The sequence below is a fragment of the Colossoma macropomum genome, unplaced genomic scaffold (genome assembly GCF_904425465.1).
Source record: "Colossoma macropomum unplaced genomic scaffold, Colossoma_macropomum, whole genome shotgun sequence".
Classification (NCBI taxonomy): Eukaryota; Metazoa; Chordata; class Actinopteri; order Characiformes; family Serrasalmidae; genus Colossoma; species Colossoma macropomum.
The window spans coordinates 24,435,001-24,453,957 of NW_023494791.1; the positions used below are offsets into that span (position 1 = coordinate 24,435,001).

The window sequence follows — 18,957 nt, forward strand, 5'->3', positions numbered from 1 at the left end:
TGGATTTTTATTCTGCTCTTTACACTGCAGAACTCTGTGACTTTCAGTGTGTTGCACAGCTTCTTCGAGGACTCCCATGACTGGACTCCAAATTTTTTTGAATCCAGAGATGAGCTAGACTCTCATCTGACTCTGCAAGACCTCACTGCTGTGGTTGGGCAGCTCAACACAGGACGGTCTCCAGCCATTGATGGCCTGCCCTCTGACTTTTCTAAGCATTTCTGGGACTGTATTGGGGGAGATTTTTATGAAGTAATCTGTGAATGTATCAGGGAAGGGGTTTTACCTGGTTCATGTCAGCGTGCTGTGTTGTCTTTGTTGCCAAAAAAGGGGGACCTCTTTCTTTTAAAGAATTGGAGACCAGTTGCTCTTTTAACCACTGATTATAAAATCCTTTCCAAATGTTTAGCCAATAGGCTCAAAAATGACCTGTCTTTGGTAGTGCACAGGGACCAGTCTTACTGCATTCCTGACAGATTGATAATGGACAACCTGTTCCTTGTGCGAGATGTATTGGATTGCTGTAAGGGTTCTGATAAGAGTGTTGGGCTGGTTTCTCTTGATCAAGAGAAGGCCTTTGACCGTGTTGATCACCAGTACCTTTTAAATGTGCTTAAGGCTTTTGGCACTGGGGATGGTTTTTTAAGTTTGGTGTGTTTACTGTATTCTGGTGCTGCATGTTTGGTTTAAGGTGGGGGGTGGGTTGAGCAGACCAATCCCAGTCACAAGAGATGTCAGGCAAGGCTGTCCTTTATCAGGTCAACTACACAGTCTAGCTATTGAACCGCTACTCATCTGTCTGAGGAGGAGATTAGCTGGCTTTCATGCTGCACAGGGATTTAGGGGTCCAGGGGTAGCACTATCTGCCTATGCTGATGATGTCACAGTTTTTATCAAAAACAGTCAAAATGTTCAGGTTTTAGTTGAGTCCCTCAACTTGTATGAGAAGGCTTCTTCTGGCAAAGTTAACTGGGAAAAGAGTGAGGCTCTTTGGGTAGGCCAGGAACAGATGGAAGGGCTACCACGTCTGCCTGGGACTTTGAAGTGGGGCAGAGAGGGGTTGAAAATTTTGGGTGTCTTCCTGGGGACAGATGACTTTCAGAAGCAGAACTGGGAGGGTATAGTGGAGAGAGTGTGCACCAAATTGTCTCAATGGAAATGGTTGCTACCCTGGTTGTCCTACAGGGGGAGGGTGTTGGTGGCAAATAACTTGGTCGCCTCCACCCTGTGGCACAGTGTTTTACAGCTGCCTGCAGGACTAGTACAGGAGGTGCAGAGGATGTTGGTGACTTTCTTCTGGTCAGGACAGCACTGGGTTCGATCAGCTGTCCTATAGCTGCCAGTACAAGAGGGAGGGCAAGGTCTGGTGGATATCAGGTCCAGGATCATGGCCTTTCGTCTGCAAGCTGCCCAGCGACTACTATTCCATGGAGCAATTGCTTGGAAGAATACTGCCACTGTGCTTTTGAGACGAGCAGGGGGAATGGGGTTTGATAAACACCTGTTCCTTATGACAACGCCAGAGGCTTTTGGCAGGACTTACACCTTTTTATAGTTCGATACTGGAAGCATGGAAGTTGTTTTCTGTCTCAAGGACTGCTGATACGCCTGTTGGTATGTGGTTGTTTGAGGAGCCATTGTTCTTTAACCCCTTTTTACCATCAGCTCTTTTATCTTCAGCAGTATTGCGCTCTCGTTTGGTGGCCGCAGGATACATGAAGCTTGGCCACCTTATGCGTACTGGAACAGCGGCTGTGAGTGAGAGGACTGGGATCAGGTCTGGGCGCCTTCTTTTTGGTTGGGAAGAAGACACTGTACTTGGTATGTGTGAAGGTGTCCCAGGCACGCTTTCTGGATGGAGTTTTATCGACAAGGAGGTCTAAGTTGTTTGGCGCTTACTCCTCCCCGAAAGGCTGCTGGCAGGTTCTGTATAAGCGTCCGATTGATAAACAGACAGCTGACTTCCAGTGGAGGATTGTACATGGAGCAATAGCTACAAACAGACATCGGGTGCATCTCGATCCAAATATTGGGGAGGGCTGCCTCTTTTGCCCACAAATTGAGTCTCTCTTTCACTTGTTTGTGTAGTGCGCTCGGTTGGGTGATTTCTTCTCCTTGTTGACCGAATGGTTCTCGTCGTTGGGTGGGGCTTTCTCCTTTCAGCTTTTTATTTTTGGGCCCAAATACACAGTAAGGAGGAAAAATGTCTTAGTTTTACTAAACTTTTTATCTGGTACAGCAAAGCTAGCCATCTGGAAGACGAGGAAGAACCAGATGCTGGGTCAGGGAGCGGTGGACGTGGTAGCTGTGTTCCTGGGGTTGGTGGCTGCACGGCTGAGAATGAAGCATGCTTGCTATAATTTGGTGGGGAAGTTGCCAGAGTTCGTGAGCATTTGGGGCATTAATGAAGTCCTATGCACAGTCGATGATGTTGGCAATCTACGGTTGATATTATATATATGTTGATATTATATATATGTTGTTTTAAATTTATGTTGCAGTTATTCTTTATTTTTTTCATTTTTTTCTAGCACTCATGGAATTTTGAGTGATAATTCTCCTCTCTCTCTCTCTCCTCTCTCTCTATTTCTTGCTGTCTCCCTGCTTGCTATATTTTTCTTTATCTTTTTCTTGCTCTCACTGTCTTTTTCTCACTCTCTCTTTCTGTCCTTCTCTTGGTCTCTCTTTAATTTGCTCTCACACTCTCACTTACACACTTGTTTCTCTCTCTCTCTTCTCGTCTGTCTCTTTCACTTGCTCTTTTTTCTCTCTCTTCCTCTTGCTCTTTCTTTCTTTCTTTTTCTTGGTCTCTCTCTCTTTGACTCGCTGTCACTTATGCTCTCACTTTGGTTTGGTTTCTCACTCTTTCTCTTGGTCTTTCTTTTGTTCTTTCTCTTGGTCTGTCTCTCTCTCTTTTTTTCTCTCTTTAATTTGCACTCTGACCCCCCCTCTGTCTCTCTTTCTTTCTCTTTCTTGCTCTCTGTCTTTGCTTGCTCTCCTTTTCTCTTTTTCTTGCTCTCTCTCTCATTTTTTTCTACTCTGTTTGTTTTTACCTTTCTCTTGGTCTCTCCCTCTTAAACTGTCTCTCTCACTCTCACTCACACTGTTTTTGTCTCTCTTTCTCTCTCTCTTTCAGTTGCTTTCTGCTCTCTCTTTTGCTCTGTCGCTCTTTCTCTTGGTCTCTTTCTCTCTCTTTAACGTGCTCTCTTACTCTCACTCACATTGTTTTTCTTTTTCCCTCATGCTCTCTCTCTTTCAATCGCTCTCTTTTTCTCTCTATCTCTTTTGTTCTCTCTCTTTTCTCTTGATCTCTTTCTCTGTCTCTCACTCTCTCTCTCTTTTGGTTTGATTTATTGCCATACATTTACATTACTGTTATCAAAGCATTGCACCAATTATCTACACATATGTAATAAAACTTCACTCACACTAGCTTTCCTTTCTCTCTCTCTCTCTCTCTCTCTCTCTCTCTCTCTCTCTCTCGATCTCTTTCTCTTTCACTTGCTCTCCCTCTCTGTCTGACTCTCTTTTTCTCTCTCTTTCTCTTGGTCTCTTTTTCTGTCTCTTTTTCTCGCTCTCTTTTTGTCTTGCACTTTCTTTCTCACTCTTTTCTTGCTCTCTCTTTCTCTTGCTCTTTCTCTCTTTTTCACTGTGTTTTTAGCTCTTTCTTTCTTTTGATCTTTCTTTCTCTTGCTGTCTCTCTCTCTTTGACTTGCTCTCTCTCTATCTCTTTGACTTGCTCTCTTTCACTTTGTTGCTCCCTCTCTCTTTACCCACTTTTACCTTTTCTCATTCTTTTTCTCACTCTGTCACTCCTCCTGCCATTAGTCTGTCATTGGTTGGTGAGATGAAGCATAGCAGCCGCCACTGTCAGATACAGGGCCCATTTATTCTCGTTTATCTGTCTCCTTAACTGGGAGATGTGCGGCTTTGCATCTGTTCGTTCAACAGATCTCCATCAAAGGGCATGGATCGAGGCTAAGATAACACAGACGCTGCTTCTGTGTGCCGGATGGTTTGAAGCAGAGCGGGCTACAGACAAAAAGGCCTGGATTCTCTCTGTATAAAACCCAAAAAAAGGATCTGAAAAACTACAGTACAGAGCAGCGTCCTGTGTTTGTGTGTGTGTGTGTGTGTGTGTGTGTGTGTCACTGTAGTTCTCTCTCTGCTCTTTCATGTTCAGCACACTCAGTGTGCTCCCAGCTACAAATGGCTGTGAATTTACTAAAGCTTTTTCCACAAACACATGTAAGTATGTTAGGAACTTCATCACACAGGTCTCCAGGGGGGCCACTGTAGATGGTCTGGTCCTTTTACACTCCTGCGCCCCAGACTGTTTTTCTGGACCACTGAAGAAGAAATCTTTGCATCACCAGAAAATCCGACCACTACATTGCAGAAATACACATATTGCTTGTTTGTGAAGTCGGATGCACACTGGCAGGAATGTTGAACTCTTGAATCGTGGTCAAAACTTAAATGTTTTGAGGGAACTGTGAAGCACAAAAGCTTATGATGAAAATAGCAGTTTTTTTATGGTGTGATGAAAGGCGCAGTATGACAGCAGAATAGCCAGCTGAGTTTACACTGCACCTCTGTGATTCTACCTTTGACAGCAAAAGAGGCAAGAAATGCAAGGTTTGAATTCGGAGACACACCTTATCCGTATCCTCTCCTTGCTCTGGTGTTTTCACCTCTGAGTTCTCTTTCCCCCCATCTGCCTTGACTACAGAAGGCAGACAGGCATTTAAACTCATGTTTCAAGACAGTTTTGGGGCTGTAAACTTGTGTGCTCTAGAGGCTGCACAAAGGAGTCATTTTTTGCATGGTGTGTTTGTGCTCTAAGGCAAACGAGAGAACTTTGATTCTTCATAGCTTTGAGGTGTTTGCCACTGAATTCTGTTTCAGTTGTGCATCTTCTATGGTTTAAAAAGCTTGACAAAAGGCTTTTTTAGGTAACTTCTTAACTTTTGTTCTCCTGAGTGTGTCTTGCTTTGCCGTGTACCCAGAGGGGCCCAGTGTAACACTCTCCCATTACCATAATCCTGAAACAGTGACACTCATAAAGAAAACAACAGCCCTGGCAGCTGAGACAACGTGGAGAGGAACAGAGAGCTGCAGGGCCTAATGATGCATTGCAAATAGCTTGTTTGAATTATGGGAAAGAGCCAAAGCTATTACACATAGCAAATATCCACATAATGTTATGCACTAGGTTTCTCCAAAAGTTATTTAGTCTACCTCCATATTTACACTGCAGTCATATAAAGCCTAGTATATCATCTTATGAGGTTTAATGAACGGGTATGATGAGATGAACATGAAGCATAAAATGTCCTTATGCTGATGTGGTGAATCTTTGTATTTGTGCGTGTTTTATCATGCAGGGGGAAAACGTTTGGGCACGATGTAGATTTCATTCTGACTGTACCTGAGCCTGGTAAAGAGGACGGACTGCTGCCTGCGGTGATTGGCAGACTCAGGAGTCAGGTACGGAAAAACTTTTAGCATGTAACTTAGCCTCTCAGCTACTCCTTGCTAGCCATCAGCGGTGTTGCAGTGAAGTCTGTGGGGACAGAAGATATCCAAAATACTGTTTATAAAACGGATAGTGCCAGTCCTAAAATCTGATCGGCTGAGCCGCGTTTGAAGCCGTTGTAAAATCCACGATATATGAACACCTATGACCACCTCACAGTGACTGAACTCTGTATCACTGCACCACAGCACGAAAAACCCTTGTGCTGTTAATGGAATAATCTTTGCCTCTAATGCTGCTTGCAGGAACCACGGATTGTACTGATAAAAGTAGGATCCCGTTTTTTGTTTAAACTGAGTGGTGGGCAGCTAGCTAACAGGCTACAAGATAGCTAACAGCCTAAACAACTCCATCATTAATATCACAGGCTTGCATCAAAGTACTTACGACATGATTCACTGTAAAGGGGCAATATAAAACACTAAAGAATGTCACTTGAATAGATTACACACTTCAGATGTCTGTGTTTCAGTCAGAAGTAGCGTCAAACCCTGGCTGAATCCCAAATGACTCCGTACTCCCTAAAAAGTGTGCTAGCTATGGCAGTTTAGAAATTCTAGCCTCTACAGCCAAATAGTAACATTACATCATTTACTGAGTATGGATGTTGCTGAATTCCAAATGACAATTTTCTTTAGCTGTACTATTCACTGTTGGGGTGCAGGAACCGGTATTTAGCTAATGTTAATTTCCTACATAGTGCACTATGTAGGAAGCAGGGAGCCATTTGAGATTCAGCCCCATTGTTAGAAGAGGGGCGCTATAGGGTTGGTGCTAAATACAACTCGGTGGTAATTTGGTGACCAAAAAGTACTTATAAAGCAAAGGTTTTTGCAGTAAGCAGTGCTGTGTTATCATATGTTCATTGTTATACAACAAAGAGTTTAAAAGTTAATGAAATGACTGCAATATACAGCGATGGCCAACTAAACATTCTCCTCTTTGCCTAAGAACACCCTTCACCATGATAAAATCTCAGTAATGCACGGCCTCTTAAGGCTTATTCCTTTAATGCACCATGCAGAAGACTTTAATTATTTAATTCAAAAAAAAGTAATAGTTAAATCAAATCTACGTGACTTGATTGGGTCTATCCAGATTGATCACAGTCCTGCCCAGTCAAATGGGGAATTAATACTTCTTATGCTTTATTAACATAATGAAATGTTCTGTGAGTGCTGTTACTGTGTTTTTGCCAATCAAATCAGTCCTCACCAAGCTCTGCCTTCTTTTCACAGCCCTCCAGACACTGCTTAGCAATGGTTGCTATCAGCCATTGCCTTAAGGCTTCAGTTCATTATCATTGCTCCAGTGTTTGAATTTTAAGTTCCAGTTGTGGTTAAAAGAGTAACTGGGGACCTTTAAAAGCGACAGTTCATCCTATGGAGTGTCATTTTCTACCTATGCAATGCCAAAAGGAAATTTAAAAAGACGTTGTCATCATTTTGTGACACTGCTTTTTTACAGCAATACCTGAAATTGGCTTTTTGAAAATGTCAAAGCAAATGTCTCACACTATTTCAATGTTTTTTTATTATGTTTTTATATGTTTGCTGTATTGTTTTTTCTCATCTTTGCACATCTCAGCTGTCTGATTTTATCATATCGTCTTCTTTGGGTCTGCCCGCTCTGGCAATATGTTCTAGCCTAAGATGATTAAGTTTAGGTATTTAAGTTTGCTGTCTTGTTTTCCTCATCGTTGTATGTCTCAACTGCCTGATTTAAACTGAATTATGCCATCTTCATTGGGCAAATGTGCCTGTGGTGAGTGGACACATGCTTTAGAGTGAAGAGGGTTGCAGTGTTGGTTGGATTTATGTGAATCCAGCTTTCTGGTTGATTGCTATTGTTTTGAGTGGAAGCGCTTGAACAGGTAGGGTGATGACTGCACAGTTGTCAGGATTAGCCTGATTGGGTCTATCAAGTTGGTGCACCCACTTTTTCACAGACCTGCCTAAAAATTGATCTCTGCCTATGCAATTGCTTAAGAGGTTGTCTTTGAAATTTCTAAACAGTCAAAAGTTTGGTAAAGGTGCAGCTAGGTGTGTAACAACTATGAATTTTTAGCTGATGATTAAATGTCATAGCTATAATGTAATTTCAGACCTTATAATTCCACTTGTATTCTATTACTACTTAAACATGTGATGCACTGAAATGCCGCAGGTTAACTCATTATGATGGGAGAATAATGCAAAAATGCCAGTAAATGACTAGCAAACACAGCTTGTACACACATATAAACATACTATTTTTCATTAAAACACAAAAAATCAGCTTAATTGCAGAGAAAGAATATGTATTTTTGGTAGTGATAATTCTAAATGTTTCACACTGATTTTCAGAGACACATTTACTTCAAAACAATGGGATCTAACTGCTCACCTTGTGGCCATGAGGGACAGGGATGCAGTCTCACTTCGTGCTCTAAAATATAGGGTTATAGCTAAAATAAACCTCCGCCTACAGACTATAGCTCTTTGTGTTTCTGTAGTGACATGAAAACATGGGACAGCATTTTTTAATTAACTTTTTTCATCTTAAAATGAAACACATAATAAATCTAAATCTTTTAGTTCCACTTCAAAGAAATCAGAAAGATTTTAAAAAGGGACATGGCTATTTGGGACAGCAGTTTGGGACAGCCACCTCCCTACAGAGAGTTCCTTATAAATGATGATTTTGTATATATTTAGTTTATTGCTATCTCAATTAATGCCTTGGATTTAAATATAAATATCAGACATGTATGTGTGCTGAAAAGTAAGGGAGCATACAGAAGAAGTGTACCACCATGTATTTTAGAATAGATCTGAAAAATAAAGGTAATATTATTATCAGAAATGGGGAAAGGTTTTAAAAGGTGCACATACACAGGACACTACTGAAGAATGTATAGGATAATGTTTTTATCTTGTGAGTGACAACAGACGGTCATTGAAGGTCATTCTATAGAAATGTCCACTATTTTATCTCTCCATAGGAGTCACTGGTGTTACCAATGCTCATTGGTGTTACACATAAGAAAGGTAACACCAGAGGCAGTAACACTAGTGACATTTTCAATGACAAATGCATTTTACAAAATGGCTGCTGCAGAGCATCAAACCACATGTTGTCAATCATGGAATATCCACTAAAATATGTAATTTAAACCATTTGTATTCTATTTTTTCACAACTACCTAAGAATAAAGTAGGTCACACCAGTGACTTCAACTAAAAGCTTCATATGAAATCATGAGCTAAATGAGAAAATTTCTGATAACTGAAAAGACACAGCGGACTTACCATGTGCTTTTCTTCATAGATCTTCAGAAAACAGGTAAAAGGACATCAAGTGTCTCTCAGCCTTTAGACATGACTGTGAGGACATGTACTTCTGTGTGCTTGGAACCAATATTGTTAAATTAATGGCTCAAGAAGGTGTAATTGTTAAAATAACGTATTGTTTTATTTTAAGATATACATAAATTTTAACCCTAACGTTTTTTGAGTGTAATATATCTGTAAAAGCTAGGGACACAATAATGGATGTTTCTGTAGAATGACCCATGATCCCTCAGTAATGAGGCAGAATTATGCTATATGTGACACAACATAGCTTTCTCAACAGCAGGACTTCAGTATAGCAATGACAAAAAACAACATAAAATATGTCCATCTTGATAAAATGTACTTGTCTATGTAAAATGTAATATTCAAAATAAAGGTAAATAAATTTATTTAGAGAGAAAAAAAACTAATTTTCACTAAAACATGTTACAATTAATGCCACCCGCACTTTGTTAAGGCCCTGAATCTTGTAAGGCTGGATGAGGTGAGAGAGCAAGTATAAAGGGATCTAAGACAAAATTTCTCAAGCAATAATTGCTTTCATATTTTCTTTAGTTAAAAAGATGAAAAACCCTCTTGGTTCTTCTGGTGGGCGATATCGGAGGTCACCTGTGTCTAACCAATTAAAAGGATCAGCGTTATATCATTGCTAAGCAAATAATTTATGCATACTTTAAATGTCCCTTGTGTTTGCTTCGCTTCTCGTTTGTTTAACCAATTATTGTGGTGTTAATGTGTGAATGAAAGCACACTACACTCAGAGAATAGTGTTCCAAGTGTGACTCTTTGAGTAATGAATAAGATGGCCCATCTGCTGCCCCTTTTGTATCATTTATTAATTCATTTTTTTCTTTTGCTTGTAAGTGTTCACTTACATATGTGCCCATTTGGATTTTGAACAAATAAATTGAATGTTAGGCTGTCTGTACTGTACTCCAGCTCTCACTCTGAGATCAGTTCCCTGATTCCTTTAAAAAAATGGGTCAAGACTTCAAACAAATGTGTTAAGGACTGAGGTAGACCCGCGGGTCAAATTCCCACCACAGGGAACAAGATGAGGAAAGAGAACAAATTTATACTTCACACCCCAAAGACACCTCAGCTCGAAGCATCTCTCTCCAACACTATGAGAAAACCCAACGCTTCTCTCCTTACTGTCTCTCTCAGGAGCTCTTACAGCACAGTCTTTCTCTATACACTTGTTACTCTGCCAAACTGAAATGCAAGAACACTCTTTACATCACTATCAAAGCATAAGCACAGAATTCTGAACTCGCCTCAGAGATGCTTTGCATTCAACAGCCAAAAACAGTGAATTTTCAAACTATTTATTTTTTTCTCATGCTTATATTCACTAAGTAGCTATGCTATAAATAACTAGTGGTCATTTGAAATACCTCCATAGCACCACTTAACTGTCATGAAAAAAGGATTTCTCTAAACTGGCAACTCAGATGTTCTTATGATAGTCATAACAAACAATTTCCTTTGTGTCTACTGGTCAGTTTTACACGAAATGCAGATGGGAATACAAATCCACCAATTACACACAGTGAGATGCAGATGACATGTTTCTCTACCTGTCTTCATAGCCTAATAACTCCAAATGTGAGTCACATATGATCTCATGATAAAATGGAATGGAAAGGATGACTCTACAGATTCAGGAAACGTTTGAACTGTATTTCTGCGCTGTGTTATCGCAAAGATAGAGGAACATATCGCTGTTGTTGGAACAAAACCTTGTCTCTCCATCTCAATTTTCAGTTTTTGACATAATTTGAATATGTTGCCCTTTACATTGTCTGTAAATTTCATGATGAATGAACCAAAAGAAAAGGCCCAAAATGATTTGGAAAAATGTCTGGTTCCATTGCCTTACATTAAAAGTAAAGTATGTTTTTTCCTTCCCCTGTAAAGTTATAATTTTGGAGATACAAGGTTTTATTCTGACAGAAGCGATATATAGAGGCATGACGTGTGGGCAGGTTCATGGAACTCAAAGGGTTATACAGTTCTGAGACGTTTGTGAAGAAATGCCCTCAAAATATTCCAAACACTCCTCTAAAACCTCTTACCTGTTCTTGTTAAGGCTGCTGAGCAAAAGTCTGCTGGCTCAGGAGCAGAGATGGATAATTCGTTATGGAAGAACAAGCCTCCAGACTCCTTGGTCAGCCCACAGACTGTTAAGAGCATAGGGCCCAGAAGAGGGTCAAATACTGAAATAGAAAAAAAACACGGCTCACATTGTTCTCCTCACGTCAGGAGCCTTTCCATCATCAGCTTTATTATTAAAATCTGGAGGCCCACCAGGCCCGAATGAGAAGCTTTTTTTGGAACATGACAGAGAGGAGGGGAAAGAGATGAGAGGGAAGGAGAGGGAGCGAGAAGACAGTTCAGGGTCTTTGTCTTTTTTTTTTTCTTTGTCACAAATGTCTTTTTTTTGCCGGGGTACAGGGGGTGCATAAAAACATTGAGCTCTAAATAGCAGAGGAAAGGAAGGCAAGAGAGAGAAACTGAGTGAGAGTGTGTGAAAGAGACAGCAAATGTGATCAACAGCAAAAGTCGGTGAGGGAAAGACGCAGCCGTATTTGCAGATGGAGTAAGAGAGGGGGATGGGGAGAAAGAGAACGATAGAGAGAGATACCTGTCAGCACCTGGCTGATGTGGGGAGTGTGTAGTAGGGGAGATAATGAGTGGGAGGTGTTTGATAAAGCTCACTCAGTGGCAGTAGCTGCACTGCTGATGCCGTTGCCTGCTGGCCCTCTCTCTGTCATCTCCCAGTTTAAAAATAACCCAGCGCCCACCAGCTTCTCTCACTATTCTTACTCTGTCTTTCTCTCTCTGTCTCTCTCTTTCTTGTTTTCCCCCTCTTTTTGTTTTATACTCTCTCTCACTCTTACTCACTCTCCTCTCACTCTCTCACTCACTCTCTTACTCTCTCACTCATTCTCTCTTGCTCTCTCACTCTCTCACTCACACTCACTCTTTCTCTCTCACTCTCTCATTCTTTCTCTCTCACTCAAATGAAATCAAATCAGATATGCTTTATCGGCATGACAGGATATGAAACTGTACAATACATGCTAAATTGAGTTATCATTAATATATAAATGAATAAAAGAAGTTCATAAGGATAAATAATTAAAAGAAAGCTGTGAAGTTTGTAGTGTAAATATGATAATACATATAAAAATAAAAGTTTTACATTTTGAACAGCGTTTGTGTCCTCTGACAGTGGTTGCAGATCAAGTCCTCCCATCCTGTTTTTCTGTGCCGTGTAGAGGGCCTAGGTGTTAAGTTACCTTCTGAGTTTTTCGTCTTGGCTAGTTGGTTTTAGAGGGTGGTTTGGGCTTATTTTGTTATTGATGAAGGCTTTATAGTGAGTAAAGGGAGTCTAGATCTTACTGGTTGAGGTGCTACTAAAATTTACAACATCTTTTCTTTCTTGGTCTTCAAAAAGTAAACTGGTATTTCTTCTCCTGTAGTCTGGCTTTATTTTGAAAAATCGTTACTTTTGTTTTGTCTGTATTTACTTTAAGGGCCCAGTCTTTACAGTAACTCTCTAACACTGATTCTATTGAAGTGTGTCTTTTGTTGGTACTAATACTACCAAATCATCTGCATATTAAACATTTTAATTCTTGATTTTCTAAGAGGCCAGGAATAGTTAAATGTTGTAATTTGGTGGCCAATTCATTTATATATACATTAAATAAAACAGCAGTCAAACTGCAGCCCTGCTTTACTCTCTTGTTTTGGTTCTTTTCTTTTTGAGTCCATTTTTACATGGCACTATGCATTATCACTCTTAAAAAAGTTGGTTCTTCAATGGTTCTTTTATAATAATAATAATAGTTCTATATAGAACCATGAACACTTAAAGAAGCACTTGCATGCTTAAATGGTTTTAAGCAGGGTGAAAGCCTTCTTCACATTGGTGCAGAATGAGCTGTCTATTGTTCTATACAGAAGCTTTTTGAAAATGTAACAGCATATAACAATAATAAATATAACAATTCTATATAACAGCAAAATGGGTCCTGTAATCTATTGTTATTGATGTCAAGCTTGTAACAATAGAAAATCCCTTTTTAGTGCTATATGGAACCGTTTACACAAAGATTATAGGATAGTGCAGAGAAAAATATTTGATACACCATATTTCAAGTAGAATAACATATATATATATCCATGTTTCTTTATATCATATTGCTCTTTAATCCAAATGTTTAGAAGTACAGGCCCTGTATGTTCCAACTGCAAATGTGACAGGATATTGTTTAAATTAATGTAAATTTCCTATTAACTTTAATAATATACAATTCAGTTACTACAGATAAGTTGTTATCTGCATATCCGTTGTATTATCATAGATATTTCTATGTCTTTATACACACATTTGTGTGTGTTCAGCTTTATCATCTGTATCTAGATCTATACACACACAAACACTTTTACACATATACGAGTACACATTTACACACACATACTATGATGATCTGCAGGTTTGCATACCTATAATCATTTCAGAAGTTTTGAGCAGATGAGTGCCAGCATGTCTCTGGTTTGGCTTTATGTGTTTTGCTCTGCTGTTCATCTCAAAGCCACTGCAGCGTAACTTTCCATCTGCACTCCTGTTTGTTGTGTCTGGCTGGATGTTCTTCTGCTATGGGTGGGGACAGGGCTGCCGTGTGGTATTGGAACAGAGTGAAGGGCAGGCTGATAGACTGCTGGTGTAAGATGTCTTGCTGCAGTATTGGTGGGGGGACTTGAAGGCTGTCTTAGTGTTGCTGTGTGTCCATTGATGATCGAAGTTGTGTGTGACTCTGTGGTGTAGTTGAGCCTTTTCTCTCTTTTTCTCCCTCTGTCTTACTCCTTATCTCAGTCTCTCTCACAATCTCCCTGTAGCTCTCTCTCTCTCTTGCTCTCTTTCACTTTGTTTCTTTCTCTCTCTCTCTCTTTCTCTCTCTCTTGTTTTGTTTCACACACTCTCTCACTCATACACTCTCTCCTCTCACTCACTCATTCTCTTTCACTCTCTCCTTTTACTCCTGCTTTCTCTCACTCTCCTTGTAGCTCTCTCTTGCCTTCTTTCTCTTTGTTTCACTCTCTCTATCTCTGTCTCTCACTATCTCTCTTTCCCATTCTCTCTCTCTTTTTGGTTCACCCTCTGGCTGTGTCCAAAACTGAAGGCAGCTCTCTTGACGCCTTGCTGCCTGTGCTGTCTCATAAGTCAGTGCCTTAGAAGGAGGCGTTGTGATGAAGGTATCTGCAACCAAATCGCATTTGAGACGCACTTTGAAGGCATACGTCACGTAATTACCAAGATATGATAGCTCACTGCTAGCTGTTAGCGTTACCATCTTTGACCCAGTCTTTTAAGAAGGCTAGCATGCTTAACTTTTCATGACGAAAATAAAAAATATTGCATTTATACACAAACTAGTCAATCTCCTCCACTGTGCCAGTGCTGGTGTTTGCTGATATTTTTTCCTAACCACATTGGTGCTGACACAAAGGATTATGGGATATGTAAGGCAGCAAAGGATACACCTACACTGCTTTCAAAAACCGGCCGAATGGAGGAACCTCAGCAGGCAACGTTTCATACAAACATTCGATTCAGACATGACTGGGTGCCTCCTGCCTCAGAATACTGTATGAGTAGGCAGTGTTTATTACATTTCAGACACAGCCATTGTCTCTCACTCATACTCTCTCTCTCGCTCTCTCTCTCGCACCCTCTACCTACAGTCTCTGGTGGTAATTAGCCCTTGTGTTGGCCTGTTAACTCTCTCTCTGCCTTTAGCTGTGCTCTGCCGTGGAGCTGCTGGTCCCTGCAGGCTGGTGGTTGAGGTCCAGCCTCCGCAGGCCTCCCTGGGGCAGGCCAGTGTGGGAGGGCCGCTGATTAAGTGGAGGTAGCGGAGGTCGCAGTAAGGCGTGTAACCTTGTCATGGCTGAGCTGGGCCTCAGGGGTGCACACGCCGTCGCTGAGGCTCAATATCACACACTCGCGCTTCATTCTTTCAGCCTGCGGGGAGGTAAAAATACATCCTCAGAAAAAAAGAGAAAAAATGTCCTTGTGAAAATGGGCTTCATCATCTTTCATTATTTTTTTGACCTACAGCTGGATATAAAAGCATAATTGTGGGGCAGAAAAAAGGGCAGCCAGTCGCTCACACCGAGACAGATGAGAGCAAATTCTGGCCTAGAATCAGAAGACATGATGAACTTGCTTGCCACTCGCCTCTGTGCTGTTCACCGTCTCATTTTGTCAGTTTGATTAGTGAGTTTGTGGTGGTTAGAGATTTGTCCTGTTCATTCTATCAGCATGGTGTAGTTGACCTTTCCAATTCTGCTGTTGAAGGTCAGGGTGCAGTATGACCTGTAAGTTGTGTATGTACACTTAACAAGCACTTTGTTTGGAACACTTGTACACCTACTCATATCAATTGTGTGGCGGCAGTGCAGTGCATAAAGTCATGCTAATATGGGAGAGCAGCTTCAGGTAATTTTCACATTAACCGTCAGAATGGATAAAATATGTGATCCCAGCAATTTTGACCATGGCATGATTGTTGGTGCCAGAGGGGCTGGTTTGAGTAACTCTTTAACTGCTGAACTGCTGAACTGCTTACTTGGAATCACGCAATAAAGAAAAAACATCCAGTGAGCGGAAGTTCCGTGGATGAAAACACCGTATCGATGAGAGAGGTCAGCGGAGAATGGCCAGACTGGTTTGAGCTGACAGAAGGGCTTCGGTAACTCAGATATCATGTCAGAAAAATCATCTCAGAATGTACCTTGATTGAACCTTGGGGTGGATGGGCTACGACAGCAGAAGATCATGTCAGGTTCCACTTCTGTCAGCCAAGAACAGAAAGCTGAAAAGTTGAAGTCAAAGGCTGGAAAATGTTCTGACAAATCTTGATTGCTGCTGAGGCCCACAGATAGTAGGGTCAGAATTTGCTGTCAACAGCATGAATCCATGGAACCAACCTGCCTTGTGTCAAAAGTCGAGGCTGGTGGAGGTGGTGTAATCGTGTGGGGAATGTTTTCTTGGTACACTTTGGGTCCGTTAATACCTATCAGTCATCTCTTTAATGTCACCGCCTGTTTGAGTGTTGTTGCTGACCATGTGCGTCCATTCATAGCCACAATGTACCTATGTTTTAATGGCTACTTTGAGCACAAAAATGCACCATATGGCAAAGCAAAAGTCGTTTCAGACTGATTTCGTTCACATGACAGTGAGTTTGGTGTTCTCCAGTGGCTTTCTTAGTCACTGGATCTGAATCCAGTAGAATACCTTCGGGATGTGGTAGAATGGCATATTTGCTGCATGAAAGAGCACCTGAAAAATCTTGATGCAGTTATGTCAGCATGGACCAGAACCTCAAAGGAATGTTTCCTACCTTGTAGAATCCATGCCACGAATAACTGACACTGTTTTGAGAGCAAAGGGAGATCAGTATTAGTATAGGGTTCCTAATGAAGTGTTTGGTGAGTGTATGTGTGTATCTGTATGTGAATCTATATGTACAATACCATTCAAGAATTTGGAATTTCTTGTCGTATTAGCATTTTTGTCATTTTATAATAGACCTGCCACTATCACAAAATTTGAAAGAGTGATTAATTGGGATAAGAATAACTGCACTTAATAATTTGTCTTTTTTTTGTTCATAATATGCAACAAAAGTGGCCAAATTAGCTTATTAGCTGTTTTACTTAGTAGCTGTTGATGCATAGTTTCTCTCTAATGACAGAAATAGTTTGAGCTCAAATAAACAATCATACACCACTACCTTCTAAACATGTTAAAGCACCACTTATAAACTTTCATTGTTTTCATAAGACCCATGATGTCTTATTAAATGCATTGTGTGAAAGTTAACATATGTGTTAGCTTGAACAATTGTGATTATGTAATGGTTATGACTGGCCTATTTAATACACACTATTAACACATGCAGTGCACTTTTGAATACTATAAACTAGACAACATATGGTGTCTAGTTTTTAGATGATTTATTCAATAATTTATTGATGCAAACTGATAAATAATACACAGTAATAATACATCTACAAGAATTTTTGTCAGGATATCCACCTCACTACATTTGATCACCACTTTTGAAATACAAAACATTCTAGATTCATTTTATTATAACGTCATTACTGATGTTGTGCAGCTTTCCGCCATTTTAAAATTATCTACATCTCTTTCTCCATTAATCATTCTTGATACATTGAAATATCTTTTTTATCAGCTTCTTTGCTTCCATCTGGTTATTTCAAACCTTTTGCACTGGGCTGGCATGTTACAATCATTTTATATATTTATTTGCAGCAAAATTATATATAATTGAAAACATTCATTCAATTTTTTTATAATTAGTCCAAAGTGCTATTCAGATGAGATTCGTTGTCACTAGGGTGGTACCCTCAAGGGTACATCTCAGTACCTTTAGTCAGGGAACATAATTGTACCGTAATCCATTGAAATGATATTTTCCCACACACCCCGTCTCGTCTCCAGTCTTTTTATTTTATTGTTCTGTTTTAAAACATTAGTTTATGAAAAGGTACAAATACATACTTTTCACCTGGGAAAAACTTATTGAAGGTAGAAAATTGGACCTTAAAACCACTGTTTTACCTTTGAGGGTACATTTACAGTGTTTGTATTTTGATGCACAAAATACAAAAATGTACATGCACAGAACTTTTATTTCTAACAGTGTATAATCCCACATCAATGAAGATTCCAATTGATTTTACCAACAATCTAAATCATAGAAATAACCCCAGGTTTTATTAATCCGTTGCTAATTGCCATGATGTTAATTTTCCATTTTGCTCTGTGGAAAAGAAGTGTTTACCTTTTTTATAAGTGTAGAAGCACATGAAAGCATTTTATTGTGTTCTCCGTGGCTTAAATCAAGCTGATATGTATTATCCTACCTCAAGTGTACGACTACAAACATTAAAACATGTAAAATGCTGTTGACTGTTGACTGTAAATTCCAGCACTAATAACTTAAGACAAGGCTAGTGTAAATGAAATTACTATTAAAAGACATGTTTTCTCATAGACAGCAGCCAAACATATTGCTCCAGACTGGAGATTTTTTTTCTCCAACACAGCTTTTTATTCAAAGAATAATAAACAACAAGTAAACCTTAAATATTACAGCACATGCTTACCATGTTGGGCATTGTAAGAAAAAAAGTACAGGTACATTTTTCATTCGGCAAAGTACAAGCAATGTAAATGTACCCTAAAATGTACAACAGTGGTTTTTAGGTCCAATTGTGTACTTTAAATAAGTTTCTGTCAGGGAAAAGGAACATATTTGTACCTTTTCATAACTGAGTGTTTTAAAACAGAACAATAAAATAAAAAAACCTGTAGACGAGACGAGTGTAGAGAGACAACACAACTTAATAAACATAATTGCAATTAATTATGGTACATAATTCTGTTCCCTGACTAAAAGTACTGAAGATGTATCTTCGATGGTACCACCACAGTGACAAGATGGGTACGACCCTGTGACAATGAGCATGTGGATGCTGTAAAATGTCACGCAGTAATGCTATATTAACTTCACTTGTGCATCAAAGCGCTGCCTAAATGTAGACTTATAAATATCGATACAGCCATCACTGTATAGATACATGTACTAACTGTATATTACAAGCTTATCCACTTTATATTGCAGCTTCAATATTTTAAATGCAGCCCTAATCTGAATAGCACTTAAGTGTTCCCTGCGCATCATTAAGTGGTTAACTGCTAGGTCACGGACCCTTATCAATTGTTATAACTGTGTAGCTGTGTGGTCAGAAGAGCATGCAGAGTTAGCCCAGGGGTTTTTCACCTGTCATGGACAAATGTGTAAGTAATTACCAGCACTGTTGGATATGTCATGAAGTAAATTACAGTTGCAAATGGTGTAGGGAATACTTCAGTCAGATTTAGTGTGCAGAGTGCATGCTAACTATGCTCTGCATGACTTCCTGTATTTTTTGTAAGTCAAAATGTATCACTTACACACACACACACACACACAC

At 39.8% G+C, this 18,957-nt stretch overlaps 1 protein-coding gene across 1 annotated transcript in view; it reads left to right on the forward strand.

Moving 5' to 3' along the window:
• dntt (deoxynucleotidyltransferase, terminal) overlaps window positions 1-18,957 on the forward strand; it is a 170,568-nt gene that overhangs the window by 95,481 nt on the left and 56,130 nt on the right. Inside the window, exon 8 of the mRNA XM_036574578.1 lies at window positions 5,388-5,490. Coding sequence (XP_036430471.1) covers window positions 5,388-5,490 — 103 coding nt within the window. The remainder of the gene's footprint in view (window positions 1-5,387; window positions 5,491-18,957) is intronic.